The sequence below is a fragment of the Ruditapes philippinarum genome, unplaced genomic scaffold (assembly GCF_026571515.1).
Source record: "Ruditapes philippinarum isolate M1 unplaced genomic scaffold, ASM2657151v2 ctg538_1_1_1_1, whole genome shotgun sequence".
Classification (NCBI taxonomy): Eukaryota; Metazoa; Mollusca; class Bivalvia; order Venerida; family Veneridae; genus Ruditapes; species Ruditapes philippinarum.
Window position 1 is genome coordinate 305,315 of NW_026867197.1, and position 15,544 is coordinate 320,858.

The following is a 15,544-nucleotide window of genomic DNA, read 5'->3' on the forward strand; positions in this document are numbered from 1 at the left end:
TGGGATTTATTGATATATCACCCTTTTTAGTGGAATTTATTGATTTATCTCACTTTTTAGTGGGATTTATTGATATATCTCACTTTTAGAGGGATTTGATATATCTCACTTTTTAGAGGAATTTATTGATATATCTCACTTTTTAGAGGGATTTATTGATTTATCTCACTTTTAGAGGGATTTATTGATTTATCTCACTTTTTAGAGGGATTTATTGATTATCACTTTTCAGAGGGATTTATTGATACATCTCACTTTTCAGAGGGATTTATTGATATATCTCACTTTTGAGAGGGATTTATTTCATAGTCACCCAGAACAGACAAAGAAATATACACATATTTTTATTACAGAAGGATTTAGTAAATATTCACTCGGAACACAGTATAAATATAAATACCTTTCTTTTTAAAGGGAATTATTTAACATTCACTCAGATCAAATATAATTATTATACTCTGTATTTCATATCATGGAATATCTAGATTATGTTAGTTGGTTTATCAGTGAATGATTGTTACATGTTGAAAAATTTATCTTATACTGTCAAGTTTTTTGGCATTTTTCCCATGTACACTGACTATTTTATACTGCTTAATACCGGTAAGCTACTTTATTAAAATGATGGCTCTGAGATTTTTGTAGCCATCTTAAATTGGAGAATTTGATTGCATAATTTTGAATTTTGTAATTTACATGCTTTGGTAGACCGGTACCAAATATTGTTATTTTATACCATTAGCAGATATATTTATCGTTCAGATATTTACTTTCTTAGGAAATTTTTCTATTCAACTAAGATATGGTAGTTGTTTACTTTACCCCTCCATGACTTACAGGCAAATCATAAAATTCCACTCACAGAAGAAAAAAAAAATAATAATAAAGAACTAATTTAATAAGTGTTTATAAGTAATTTAATTCATAGGGATGTAAAGAATGTACTGGGTACTTATTAATGTAATAATGTCAGAAACTTAACAGTACAAGGTGTAATTTTATGAAGTATGTTTCTTGTTTTGAACTTTCTTGATGAAAGTGTTATAATAAAGCTTGTTGCTCTTTAATATATTCTTGTGTGTTTTATCTATATCCGACAGCTGAGCGCAATAGTCACAGGTATTACGGGGAGCGGTGGCCTAGTGGTTAAGGTGTCTGCCTCTCAACCCAGAGATCATTGGTTCGAGCCCTACTTAGGTCACGACCATGTTTCTCCATATGACACCAGTACTGGTTGGTTCCAGGAAGCGGACTTGAAATTGATTAATCAGGGGTTCCACTAGCCATGGAATTCTGAGGGTCATTTTGACCCGCCCCCGTGGTCGAGGGGTTAGAGTCGATGACTTCTAATCCAGTTACCTCTCTGGCGTGGGTTCGATCCCCGGGAGATGCTTTGGTAGTTTAGCGCAGAGGAAGGTATTCTAGTACTGGTGTAACTCTCCAGGAATGATGGTTAGGAAACTACCCGCCTATATGACTGAAATACTGTTGAAAAAGGCGTAAAATAAAACAAACAAACATTTTGACCAGTATGGACTAAGTTTTGCCAATTACAAGGTCAAATCCCATGATTTTATCAAAATTTGACCCTCAAGTTTGAATTCTGAGGGGCAGATCAGGCCATAAGGAAATTTGAAGAGTCAAAGAGTCATTTCATGGGTCTAATGGACACCCTGTTAATTTAAGTTGCAAGAACTTGTTTCGCAATCAAGCTTGAATAGATATGTTTGAACCAATAGAAACAGGTATGATCCTTGAAAATGGAAAAATTTCTCCATGAGAAGTGGTCTCTGACATCAAGTCTAATGGTCATTTGTGTCTCAACTCTGATTAAAAAAAATTATGTGGGACTAGTAGTCACTCACTTGTGTAGAAATTGATGTTCCCAGGAAAGGTGGTAAGGTGGATCAACAGTAAAGATATAAGTAAAAATATGTTAAGATTTACATAACACCCAAACAAACAAACAAGTATACCAGTTTAATTGCTATGGGTTAGGATCTGTGCCATCTGATCTTGGTCTTTGATATTAAGTCATTAAATCTTCAGAAATTTTCACTAAAAAAAGATGTACTATGGTTTTGTCCAGGGTGATAAACTCAATTTAAGATAATTTGCATGGTAGGATTCACATACAAAAACCAGTAAATTGAACTATTTTATGTGATACTAGTGTATGAATTTTTTACTGTTAATTTAAAACTCCAACATTGAGATTGAACTTGGTACGTTTTATTTAATAATCTTCCCTGTAATATTCAAACAATTCTTTGTGACTTATTCAATACTTTGTTCAAAGATCAAAAGTGCAACTATGAAGTGCATTTTGCAAGTTCATTGTTTTACAATCCTTCAATATTATGTTATGCAGTTCTATAAATAAATCAACATACATTATAACATATACTAATACATTATAACATATACTAACTGTCATGTTGATGGTTATTGTTATTGGCATCAACTACCCATGTGACCAGCGCAGACAGAGATTAACCTGCACATCAGCATTTCACTATTCAGTCAGTACATATTTTTACCGTTTCCTTCATTAAAATTGATGAAAGGATTTATCCAGATTGACAGATCAACAAGTTCATTTAAGAATTTCAGGGCGGAAACTGAAAAGTTGTAGAGTTAATATTCATGATATCTTAAACACTGCTGTAGAGTAATAAGTTAAAATGCTGTCCAGTAAACAAAAAAAGTGAAAACACTTCACCACAGAAATACAATGATTTCTTGGACTGATTCAATAGAAATCTGTATGAAATTTTTATAACCTATGCCAGATTTAAAGCCTTGGGTTGTGACCTACAATTCTGTTCCTAAAGACTTGTACAAAATTTCAAGTGAATACTAGTACCTTTAATAGTTTTGAAGACTGGTTTTGCTTTAATAACATTATATTTTCTAAGTTGACAAAGGTTATACGTTGTTATTCCGTAAAAGTCATGGTTAAGTAAAGTGTGGTGCAAGGCTTTCATCAATGAAAGTTTGGGAGTCATTTACTCCTCGACTTCCAGTCTATAATCAGGTGAGTAGGGGGCCATAAACCATGAAACAGTCTTCTGTTATGGCTTTTAAGTGGGTTATGGCACGGAATTGTCAATTAAAGTCTGTGGTAAAGGTGGTAATTTTAAATAAGTATTCAAGTTTTAAAGCAATCTTTAAGTTATAAAAGGCGCTTCCTTTTAAATTAAACTGCAAAGCTAAAAACAACAAGAACTGTCACTGGAAACAAACAAATGCCCCATAAACAGGACCCAGTAGAAAAACTATGACCTTTGACTTACATCAAAGGCATTGTTACTATAAAAAGAGTGTTACCAGTACCATACATGTATATAGAAACATTAACAAATACTTTCTCATATAATCTGTTAGACCACTTATTTCAAAAAAGTATCCATGAATGAATGACAAAGATATGACCAGACATAATCATCAATGTACTATATTGAAGAACATGTATAACCTTCACCTTTTAAACTAGTACTTTAAACTGTTGACCTGGTGTTTGCATGTGACAAGTTTTCCTTTGGTGCCAGAGAGGTATGCCTAGTTATTTCAAAATCCATTCATGGATGACTGAATTAATGACTGTATATAACCTTCCATGTACTTTTATGAAACTATATAAACCTTAGAAGTCCTAGCATGACCTTGATTTCTTAACTACAAAGTCATCACAAATTGTTTGTTCAACTTTTTAAGCGAAGTTATTACAAAGTCTTTCTCTGAATGACAAAAGTCCATTGTTCCCTTTATTGTTCTTTTTAGACACATAATGAAAATAGTCACATTATAGACTTATGAAATGAAAAACATCAAGCAGAAAGTACAGTATCTATTGCTCCGCTCAGAGGGATGAATGGACGAATGCTACAAAAAACTATATGCCTCTCCATTTTGGTTGGGTGGGGGATAAAAAATAAAAAAATAACCAACTCTATTTTAATATTTTTATATACACATGTTTCTAATTCATCACACAGGTGGGAATAAGGCATATTGTAAATATTACATCATGTAATCCTTAGAGGTAGCTAGTAGCATGTATACCTGCTACATGTATATAATCATTGTCACAATTTATAGGTAATATACCTATCAGTAATATACAATGTAGAAAAATATTTTAACAGAATACTATACAACACTTTCAGTTTCAATATTTCAATTGTTTGTTCTTTTTTTAAAAAGTCTTCAATCCTCTTCATTATCATATTCAAAATCAAAAGTGTTCCTGAATAAAGTAAGATATTCCTAATTTCAGGTCATCATATTTATTTAGGACACTTGAATTCGTGAAGAAAATGATAAGCAAATATTAGCAAAAATTAGAAAAAAAAATCATCCAACGCGAATAAAACCAGTTCTACAGTACAAAATAATAATGCACATATAATATATATATATATTTGTCACAAATTTAAAGGAAAATAGCTGCAACATGTCATTAAAAATCTTTGGAATATTAAATAATGGTTATAAATAGTAGTAGAACAGATAACAGGTTCTGTTTCAAATCACATAAAAGTACATGTAAAAAACCAACATTTTAATAACATGACATTTATGACATATAAATATAGAAAAAAAATCATCATTACATTACTTATATCTTAATATTAAATACATCTAAGAAATGTTTGCAATCTTTTTGAAAAATATGTGTCCGCATTTGTTAAAAAATCATGGCGTAATACAAACAATGTTAAAATACTGATTTATGAATGTTGCTGTCAAGAAAACATAACCCTGGAATCCTTATTTATTAATTCAAATTTTCTCAAAGTTCTGTTCAATGTTACTCTCTCCACTTTCAGTCACTGTTGAGTTTGTGTCATGCTCATCATTTACTTTAACTGTATCAGCTTCGGACATCTCAGGATGCTCTCCTGGGCTGTTATTTTTCTCACTGGTTGTCCAAAATTCACACTTTCTCTCATGTCTAATCAGACTGGCTCTATACTGAAATGCTTTCCCACATTTGCAAACTTCCTGTTTTGGAGCATTCTGGGTAACAGTATTTGTTTGCAGACCAGTCTCACTTTCAAACATTTTTTCACAGTTTACCAGATCTGATTTTAAATGAGCATCATCAACATGTTCCAAAAGTTTAGATTTAGAATTAAACAGTAATTGACAATAGTTACAAATGTGACATCCATCAACATCTACTGGTGATTCAATATTAGACTGGTTTTCAAAACTTTCAGTACTAGAATCATTCCCATCATTTCTGACAGTCTGGTACCCTATTTTAGCATCAGAGAGATCATAATTTTGTTTAATCTGAGAAATACTGAGGTCTGGTTCCCTAATGTTGTCAAAAGACTTGTTCCCAATATTTTCTATCTCAGAACCAGTCTGATTCATAAAAAGTTGGTTCCCCGTCTCTGTTTCAAAATTATTCACATCTGCATCAGTAAATGAGGAACCATCACCATTTTGAACAACCTGAATTTTTCTGCTTTCTATGTCTGCATTAGAACTGGAAATCTGGAGAGAAAAAAAAATAAGAATATGTTAATATGATCTGAAAATGAATAATATGCTATAAATCTTATTGCCAACATACTTGTCAAAATTATATTTTATGAATCTACACCATATGTAGATTTGAGACATAAATTAATGTTTGTTTGTTTGTTTGATTGGGTTTTACGTCACCGGGACACAGTATAGGTCATATGGCGATATTCCAGCTTTACTGGTGGAGGAAGACCTCGGATGCACTTCCAAGCATTATATCAGGCGGGCACCTGAGTAGAACCACGGACATTCTGTAAGCTAGCTGGATGGCTTGCTCACATGAAAGAATCCAAAGTCCCTGTCGGGACTCGAACACACAGCGGTGAGGGGCAAGAGGTTTGAAGTCAACAACCTTGGCCACGGACCCCCCTTATAAATTAATGCATTATGCTTTACTTATACATATTATTTTTACAATCTGAATGAATATGTCATTAATATACACAGCTATATGGGTTTATGGCATACAATTACACATCTCATAAGAAATTTGTAGGTACATGTATGTGTAAAATTGTACTACACACAACTTGTTAAGTAACTTTATACATGTTTGTCATAATGTTATATCATTCATTTAGTTTTTACTTTTATCCATTTAGTCATTATTTCACATACAATGCAGGAGTTGGATCATTTAATTAACATACATACAGCACTCATATTAATCACCACAGGTAAAAAAGCCCCCCCACCCTCCATGATCTATAAACAAAAGCCCTTCAACCAAAATGATTTAATCCTAAAACCAAAATAATATAACCCACAACACTTTAATTTTCTTAATGATGGTATAAGTATTCTTTTAATATTTGGTTAAAATATCTCCAGAAGATTATCCCTCTCAACAAGTAAACTTGTATATTACATATGTGAGAAAAGGCAAACAATGATGAAATCACAACCTTCACCACCCAGCAACAAAAAAACAATGGTACTTGGTCATGATAGTTCTGTTATAATTTATTTGAAATCTTTTGTGAAAAGGAGAAGTGCATGGAAGAAATTGGTTTACACTCATGGGGCTCCGACCTTTCAACATTTACTAATGTAACTAGAACTATCACTAAATGTGATTAATACCCCCCCAAGTCTGCTTCGGAAATGAGGATGTTACTAGTAACAGAATACCTTGTAAAAGAATTGAAACATAGAGTTATGGTTGTGGGCAATTAAAGATAATTGTGGTTCATGTATGTTGCATTTCCTTTCAATGTGGTTGGCCATTGATGAAGTTTAATTGAATTACTCTGTAATAAGTCCAGAAAGACAAAGAAAAAGAACAAAGGGCAATAACTCTATAAATACTGAAGATAGAGTTATAGTTCTTGTGCACTGCACTTCCTCTTATTGTGCTTGACCATTGTATGAAGTTGTTTTGAATTCCAACCAGTACGTTTTAAGTTATGCTCCGGACAAGGAAAAGTATCAAAGGGCAGTAACTCTGTATTTTGTCAAAATGGAGTTATGGCTCTTGTGCACTGCACTTCCTTTTAATGTCCTTGACAACTGTATGAAGTTGTACTGAATTCCAAACAGTAGTTTTCAAATTATGCTCTGGACAAGGAAAAGTAACAAAGGGCAATAACTCTGTAATTTGTCAAGATGGAGTTATGGTTCTTGTGCACTGCACTACCCCTTATTGTGCTTGACCATTGTATGAAGTTGTTTTGAATTCCAACCAGTAGTTTTCAAGTCATGCTCTGGACAAGGAAAAGTAACAAAGGGCAGTAACTCTGTAATTAGTCAAGATGGAGTTATGGTTTTTATGCACTGCACTTCCTCTCAATGTGCTTGACCATTGTATGAAGTTATAATGAATTCCAACAATAAGTCTTCAAGTTATGGTCCGGACAAAAGAAAGCAATGGAAAAGTAACAAAGGGCAATAACTCTGTAATTAGTCATGATGAAGTTATGGTTCTTGTGCACTGCACTTCCTCTTATTGTGCTTGACCATTGTATGAAGTTGTTTTGAATTCCAACCAGTAGTTTTAAAGTCATGCTCTGGACAAGGAAAAGACACAAAGGGCAGTAACTCTGTAATAAGTCAAGATGGAGTTATGGTTCTTGTGCACTGCACTTCCTTTCAATGTGCTGGACCATTGTATGAAGTTATAATGAATTCCAACAATTAGTCTTCAAGTTATTGTCCGGACAAAAGAAAGCAATGGAAAAGTAATAAAGGGCAATAACTCTGTAAATACTTTAGATAGAGTCATGGTTCTTATGCACTGCACTTCCTCTCAATGTGCTTGACCATTGTATGTAGTTATATTGAATTCCAACCAGAAGTCTTCAAGTTATGGTCCGGACAAAAAAAAGAAGGCAATGGAAAAGCAACAAAGGGCAATAACTCTGTAATTACTTTAGATAGAGTTATGGTTCTTGTGCACTGCACTTCCTCTCAATGTGCTTGACCATTGTATGTAGTTATATTGAATTCCAACCATTAGTCTTCAAGTTATGCTCCGGACAAGGAAAATGCAACGGACAAAAAAAAAAGCAATGGAAAAGCAACAAAGGGCAATAACTCTGTAATTACTTTAGATAGAGTTATGGTTCTTGTGCACTGCACTTTCCCTTATTGTGTTTGACAATTGTATGAAGTTGTTTTGAATTCCAACCAGTAGTTTTCAAGTTATGCCCCGGACAAGGAAAAGTAACAAAGGGCAATAACTCTGTAATTAGTCAAGATAGAGTTATGGTTCTTGTGCACTGCACTTTCTCTCAATGTGCTTGATCATTGTCTGTAGTTATATTGAATTCCAACCATTAGTCTTCAAGTTATGCCACGGCCAAGGAAAATGCAACGGACAAAAAAAAAGCAATGGAAAAGCAACAAAGGGCAATAACTCTGTAATTACTTTTGATAGAGTTATGGTTCTTGTGCACTGCACTTCCCCTTATTGTGTTTGACAATTGTATGAAGTTGTTTTGAATTCCAACCAGTAGTTTTCAAGTTATGCCCAAGACAAGGAAAAGTAACAAAGGGCAATAACTCTGTAATTAGTCAAGATAGAGTTATGGTTCTTGTGCACTGCACTTCCTCTCAATGTGCTTGACCATTGTATGTAGTTATATTGAATTCCAACCATTAGTTTTCAAGTTATGCCACGGACAAGGAAAATGCAACGGACAAAAAAAAAGCAATGGAAAAGCAACAAAGGGCAATAACTCTGTAATTACTTTAGATAGAGTTATGGTTCTTGTGCACTGCACTTCCCCTTATTGTGTTTGACAATTGTATGAAGTTGTTTTGAATTCCAACCAGTAGTTTTCAAGTTATGCCCCGGACAAGGAAAAGTAACAAAGGGCAATAACTCTGTAATTAGTCAAGATAGAGTTATGGTTCTTGTGCACTGCACTTCCTCTCAATGTGCTTGACCATTGTCTGTAGTTATATTGAATTCCAACCATTAGTCTTCAAGTTATGCCACGGACAAGGAAAATGCAACGAACAAAAAAAAAGCAATGGAAAAGCAACAAAGGGCAATAACTCTGTAATTACTTTAGATAGAGTTATGGTTCTTGTGCACTGCACTTCCCCTTATTGTGTTTGACAATTGTATGAAGTTGTTTTGAATTCCAACCAGTAGTTTTCAAGTTATGCCCCGGACAAGGAAAAGTAACAAAGGGCAATAACTCTGTAATTAGTCAAGATAGAGTTATGGTTCTTGTGCACTGCACTTCCTCTCAATGTGCTTGACCATTGTATGTAGTTATATTGAATTCCAACCATTAGTTTTCAAGTTATGCTCCGGACAAGGAAAATGCAACGGACGTCTGGACCGACCGACCGACCGCCCGACCACCGGGTGACTCCTATATACCCCCCCAAACTTCGTTTTAAGGGGTATAATAACCAGAGTTTTCCATAAAGAGTCCTGAACCCTGGCTTTCTAGTAAATTGTTGTTCATTGTAAAACCAAACAGGTAAGTTACCTTATGTACAGTCTTCTCATGGCGAACAAGATTTGCCCTGTACATGGACCTATATTCACAGAGGGCGCACATATACTGAGCTGTTACCAAGGTGCTGCCCTCTATGTTGATCTTATGTATGCTTCTCTCATGACGTGTCACATTGGCCTTGAACTTTGACATATAGTTACACATGCCACACTTGCTGTATCCCTTAGGTACATGTATGTCCACACCTGAAAATAGGGGAAATAATATATATACAAGAGCTGTCAGTAGGATAGCATGTTTGACTATTCTCAGTGTTTGATAGTAAAACAAAGGTCAGGATAACGTAGGAATTAAAAAAAAAAAAAAAGAGAAAGATTTCACTTGGTAAAATACATGACATAGTTATCTTGAAAATTGCCATTTAACATCTTTGAATAGCCCAGCTACAAATCAACGTTGGTATTGTTAATCATTCAAGGAGTATAATTAAATTATAATATTTGATTTAGAATACCATGTTGATTTGTAGCTAAATTATCTACCTAAGAAAAGTCCAGATGATCTATTTGTAAGCCACAGATTATAAAGAAACAATTAAAGGTTTATCTATATTTGATGCACTAGTCCTGCCAGAGTAAAATGATCTGTGCTGGAGGAAAACTATCTGTGCTAGCTGGCAATCATACACAGAACTGATGACATTCCTTGTACAATTTCACTGAATTTTCAAGTTTTGAAGATTCTGATTTAACATAAGGCTGACATGAACTTCCTAGATAAGTTAAAGTTTTCAAGCTTTGTATTAATAAATAATGCTGAAAAATATCTCACATTTGTTGTCATTACTAACATTAAAATTGTCTGTTTAAAACGTTTTAAACAAGAGGGCAATGATGGCCCTAGATCGCTCACCTGACTTATCAAACTCATCCAAACAATTACCTAGACAAGCATTCTGACCAAGTCACATGACAGGTGAGTCAAAAATGTGACCACTACAGTGTTAACAAGGATTATCCATATTTGAGCAGTGCAACCTAGTTTTTTTACTCAGGTGACACATCTCCAACATTGACCTAGAAATCATCTAAACAAACTTTCAGACCAATTTCCAGGATACTTGGATCAAAACAGTAGCAACTAGTGTTAACAAGATTTTTCTATTTTTATTTTTTCTATTTTTAGCTCCGGTGACCTAGTTTCACATGTGATTTCGAACTCATCCAAGCAATTACCTAGACAAGCATCCTGACCAAGTTTGATGATAACTGAGTCGAAAATGTGACCACTAGAATGTTAACAAGGTTTTTCCATATTTGGGCGCTGTGACCTAGTTTTTCATCTAAGATGACCCATGTTCGTTCTTGACTTAGAAATCATCAAAACAAACTTTCAGACCAATTAACAGAATATTTGGATCACAACAGTAGCCACTAGATTGTTAACAAGATTTTTCTATTTTTAGCTCCTGTGACCTAGTTTTTCATCCCGGATGACCCATGTTCGATTTATTCCCAGCAATGACCTAGACAAGTTTCCTGACCAAGTTTGATGACAATTTTCATCCGAGATGACCCATGTTCAAACTCATCCGAGCTATCACCTAGACAAACATCCTGACCAAGTTTGATGATGATTGATGCAAAAATGTGACCACTAGAGTGTTAACAAGGTTTTTCTATTTTTAGCTCCAGTGACCTACTTCTTCATCTGAGATGACCCATGTTCGAACTCATCCGAGCTATCAACTAGATAAGCATCCTGACCAAGTTTGATGATGATTGATGCAAAAATGTGACCGCTAGAGTGTTAACAAGGTTTTTCTATTTTTAGCTCCGGTGACCTACTTTTACATCTGAGATGACCCATGTTCAAACTCATCCGCGCTATCACCTAGACAAACATCCTGAGCAAGTTTGATGATAATTGAGGCAAAAATGTGACCTCTAGAGTGTTAACAAGGTTTTTCTATTTTTAGCTCTTGTGACCTAGTTTCTCATCCGAGATGACCCATGTTCGAACTCATCCAAGCTATCAACTAGATAAGCATCCTGACCAAGTTTGATGATGATTGAGGCAAAAGTGTGACCGCTAGAGTGTTAACAACTAAATGTGAACGGACGACAGCGGACGGACAATCATCAATCCTAAAAGCTCACCCTGAGCATGCTTAGGTGAGCTAAAAAGCTCATTATACTGTAAGCTTGTCTTGCAACATTTCCCAGACTCATTAAATTATGTAAATATAAGTCTAAATTATTATCTTGTTTTTTGTATGAAAGACAAGATAACTAGAGTAATTAGAATTTATTTTCATCATCATACCCCCGATCTAAGACAAGTTGCCATGTCTTGCCCACCTTTTTCTTAAATTGTATGCTTAATATGCTGTCATTTGTCTTTTAAATAAAGTTGTAAATTCATAAACTACTATAAGAAATAAGAGCTAATAATTCTTTTGTGGTTTCTTTCTTAAATATGATTTAAAATATGCAAAAAATGAATAATGAAAGACTGACTGTTGTTACAGATGAGAAACTCTGTGGCAACTGTTTGGTGAAAACTCGACAGAGCCTTGTTACCACTAAAAACAGTTACCATCAAGTGTGATATTCTGGTTTGTACCGCTTGCAAGTGTTCAGATTTATATTAACTATTATCTTACCTGCAGGAGAACTAGCGTCCTCAGTTTTCACTAGTTTCAGTGAAGGTGTCATTGACCTTGACCTTGACCTTTTGGTCTCCATTTTTGGTGTCATCTGCTCAACTTCAGCACTAAATAACCCGTAAAAAATTAAAAATAACAAGCAATTATCATAGTATTGCAAGCAATCCATAAGTCCCCTACCGGTAAGAGCCCAAGCAACATTCTGAAGGGCCATTGGCCATTCACTTAGGTTCGTATTTTAAGTAAATTTGTTGAAAAAGTTCTTTAAAAGTGATCACAGGAAACAGTTTTTATGTACAGACAGACGGACTGAAGGACACTCTAAAGTTATTTTTTAAACATCCCTGTTATCAAAATATAACATTTTTAAAATCCTATCATGATTGAAGAAGTTGGAGTAAAAATTACCAATTTCTCAAAAAAAAGTCTAAGTTCAAAAGGGGCATAATTCTGGAAATAGTCTTGCTAGAGTATTGAACACTCATAAATGTTGAGTGACAATAAGAAACATTTATATGTAGTTTGAAGTAGATACATTCAGAAAAAGAAGTTATTAAAAAAAACAATGTTTTTTCATGAAAATTTTAAGTTCAAGGGAGGTAATTCTGATAAATTTTGTGCTAGAGTTGTAAACCTTGTCACATATGATGTGGTTGATGACAAGCAACTTATATTTAAAGTTTGAAGAAAATACCTTAAGAAATAAAGAACTTATAGTGAAAAAACTTAAAAACTAGAATCAGAAATCTTGAAATTCAGTCTATTTGTTGCCATAGCAACCAGAATTTTCAACATAGGAAGATAAAAAAGGATGTGCATAATTTCCATACTGCCATCTACCCATATGTCAAGTTTCATAAACATATTTTCAGTACTTTTTGTGTTATCACTGGATCCAGGTTATGTGTAAAACTTGCCATATTTTCAGTCTATTTGTTGCCATAGCAACCAGAATTTTCAACATAGGAAGGAAAGAAAAAGACGTGCATAATCTCCATACTGCCATCTATCCATATATCAAGTTTCATAAAAATATTTTCAGTACTTTTTGCGTTATCGCGGGATCCAGGTTATGTGTAAAATTTGCCATATTTTCAGTCTATTTGTTGCCATAGCAACCAGAATTTTCAACATAGGAAGAAAAGAAAAAGACGTGCATAATCTCCATACTGCCATCTATCCATATATCAAGTTTCATTAAAATATTTTCAGTACTTTTTGCGTTATCGCGGGATCCAGTTTTGTGGACGGACGGACTGACTGACGGACAGACGGAAGTTCTCACAGGACAGTAATTATGTGGCTACTCTATTGTTCTCTCTATTGTTCTTTTTAGCCACACAAAAGAAAATAGCCACATAAAAGCATTACGGAATGAATGACATCAAAGAGAAAGAACAGTTACCTATTGTCCCTCTAGCCACATAATTACTCTCCTGTGAGTGCGGACGGACTGACGGACGGACGGACGGACGGACAGACGGACAGACGGACGGAGGGTAAACCTAAAGTCCCCTCCGGTAAACCGGTAGGGGACTAATAAATATACTGACATTGTTCAGATAAAAAAGTAAAAATATTTAAATTTGCCTTGAAGCTATTATACTGAGATCTTGTGTTCTATATATAAAAAAATATTTATAATTTACTCAATATAAAAGATTTTCATCATTTTGTTTTACATGCCTCTGAGATAATTATTTTTTTTCTTCATTAGATGGTGCAAATAATTATGTATTTAATAATGATATTTAAAAAATAGGTTTAAAGCATATCATGTGTTTATCACTGGAAGTTAACACAGATGAATGTAACAAAAGTTAAGCAAAAGCAATATTTTGACTTCCATACAAAATACTTAATCACTATAACTGTATGTTTTTCCAAAGATACAACAGAAGAAAAAGATACCATCTTTTTCTTCTGTTGTATCTTTGGAAAAACATACAGGTAATTTGACAATGATTAACTATAACAAAATATCAAAATCCAAGTTTTTGAGGAATGAAAACAATAATGGGCCTTAAATCTAACTAGCACTGCTTTTTCTAAACAATTTTAGTACCAATTCAGTGCTAATCAATATTTTACAACCAGTTTATGTCAACCTTTTAAACGCTACTGATCATAATGACTTGAATCTGCAACCAGCTAGAAACAGTTTGAAATTTTTATGCATGAGTGCACACCTTTGTCTTTTTGTTTGTTTGATTGGGTTTTATGTCACACCGACACAGTATTGGTATATAGTATATATCAATTGGCGACGTTCCAGCTTTTACTGGTTGAGGAAGACCTCAGGTGCCCTTCCTTGCATTATTTCAGACATGAATGGGCACCTGAGTAGAACCACCAATGTTCTGTAAGCTAGCTGGATAGCTTCCTCACATGAAAGAATCCAAAGTCGGGATTCAAACCACAAAGGCAACTAGTACTGGTAAAACTGTTTGACAGCCTGCCCAGGAATGATGCAGTGGCTGAACTGTGCTCTGGTAAATACAATGTGGCTTAATGCCGTGATACGGAGTGAAAACTACCAACACCACACCAGGAACACAAAATAATTTTACAATCCCCTTAGCTCAATTGGTAGAGCATCAAAATAATTATGAATTAGGTTTGATGCACAGATGGTGCAAGTCACTTTGATTATGATTGGTCATGAAATCCTTTCTACAGTCATTCACACTGTACCCCTGCTCTGGTATGTACAGAAGTTATCAGTTCCTTGCGAAAGTAAAGGCAACTAGTACTAGTAAACTGCATGACAGCCTACCAAGGAACGATGAAGTGGATGAACTTTACTCGGGTTAACTGAGGCCGAGCTTTACTCAGGGTAACTGAGGCCAAACTTTACTCAGGTTAACTGAGGCCGAACTTTACTCAGGTTAACTGAGGCCGAACTTTACTTGGGTTAACTGAGGCCAAACTTTACTCAGGTTAACTGAGGCCAAACTTTACTCAGGTTAACTGAGGTTGAACTTTACTTGGGTTAACTGAGGCCGAACTTTACTCCGGTTAACTGAGGCCAAACTTTACTCAGGTTAACTGAGGCCGAACTTTACTCAGGTTAACTGAGGCCAAACTTTACTCAGGTTAACTGGAACTTCAATACTTACTTCTCTCCCTGATCTCCATCATTGATTTCACTAAATTTTCTTTTACCAGAAATGTTTAGACTACCACTTGACCTGAGCACACTTTGTGACGCACAAATCTTCTCATTTACACCTGTAATATTTGATTAGATCATGTAAAACATTGACCTTTATAAAGTGTATTATTTTCACCAAGTACCTGTATATTAAACATAATGTGAAACATGGCCTTCCAAGCAAACCATTATGAAATCTCAAAACCTCAACAATATTCACAATAGTTTGATGAAAGATCTCTCAAATGTAAGAGAAGTAACACACAG

At 34.5% G+C, this 15,544-nt stretch overlaps 1 protein-coding gene across 1 annotated transcript; it reads right to left on the reverse strand.

Moving 5' to 3' along the window:
* Nucleotides 1-3,951: 3,951 nt before the first annotated feature.
* Nucleotides 3,952-15,350, reverse strand: LOC132735219 (zinc finger protein with KRAB and SCAN domains 8-like). The gene is made up of 4 exons (XM_060722159.1): nucleotides 15,243-15,350; nucleotides 12,121-12,230; nucleotides 9,486-9,700; nucleotides 3,952-5,508 (listed from the first exon to the last, which is right to left on the reverse strand). The coding sequence occupies exons 2-4, from the start codon at nucleotides 12,212-12,214 to the stop codon at nucleotides 4,786-4,788; spliced, it is 1,032 nt and encodes a 343-aa protein (XP_060578142.1). The 5' UTR covers nucleotides 12,215-12,230; nucleotides 15,243-15,350; the 3' UTR covers nucleotides 3,952-4,785.
* Between the last annotated feature and the right edge of the window lie 194 nt (nucleotides 15,351-15,544).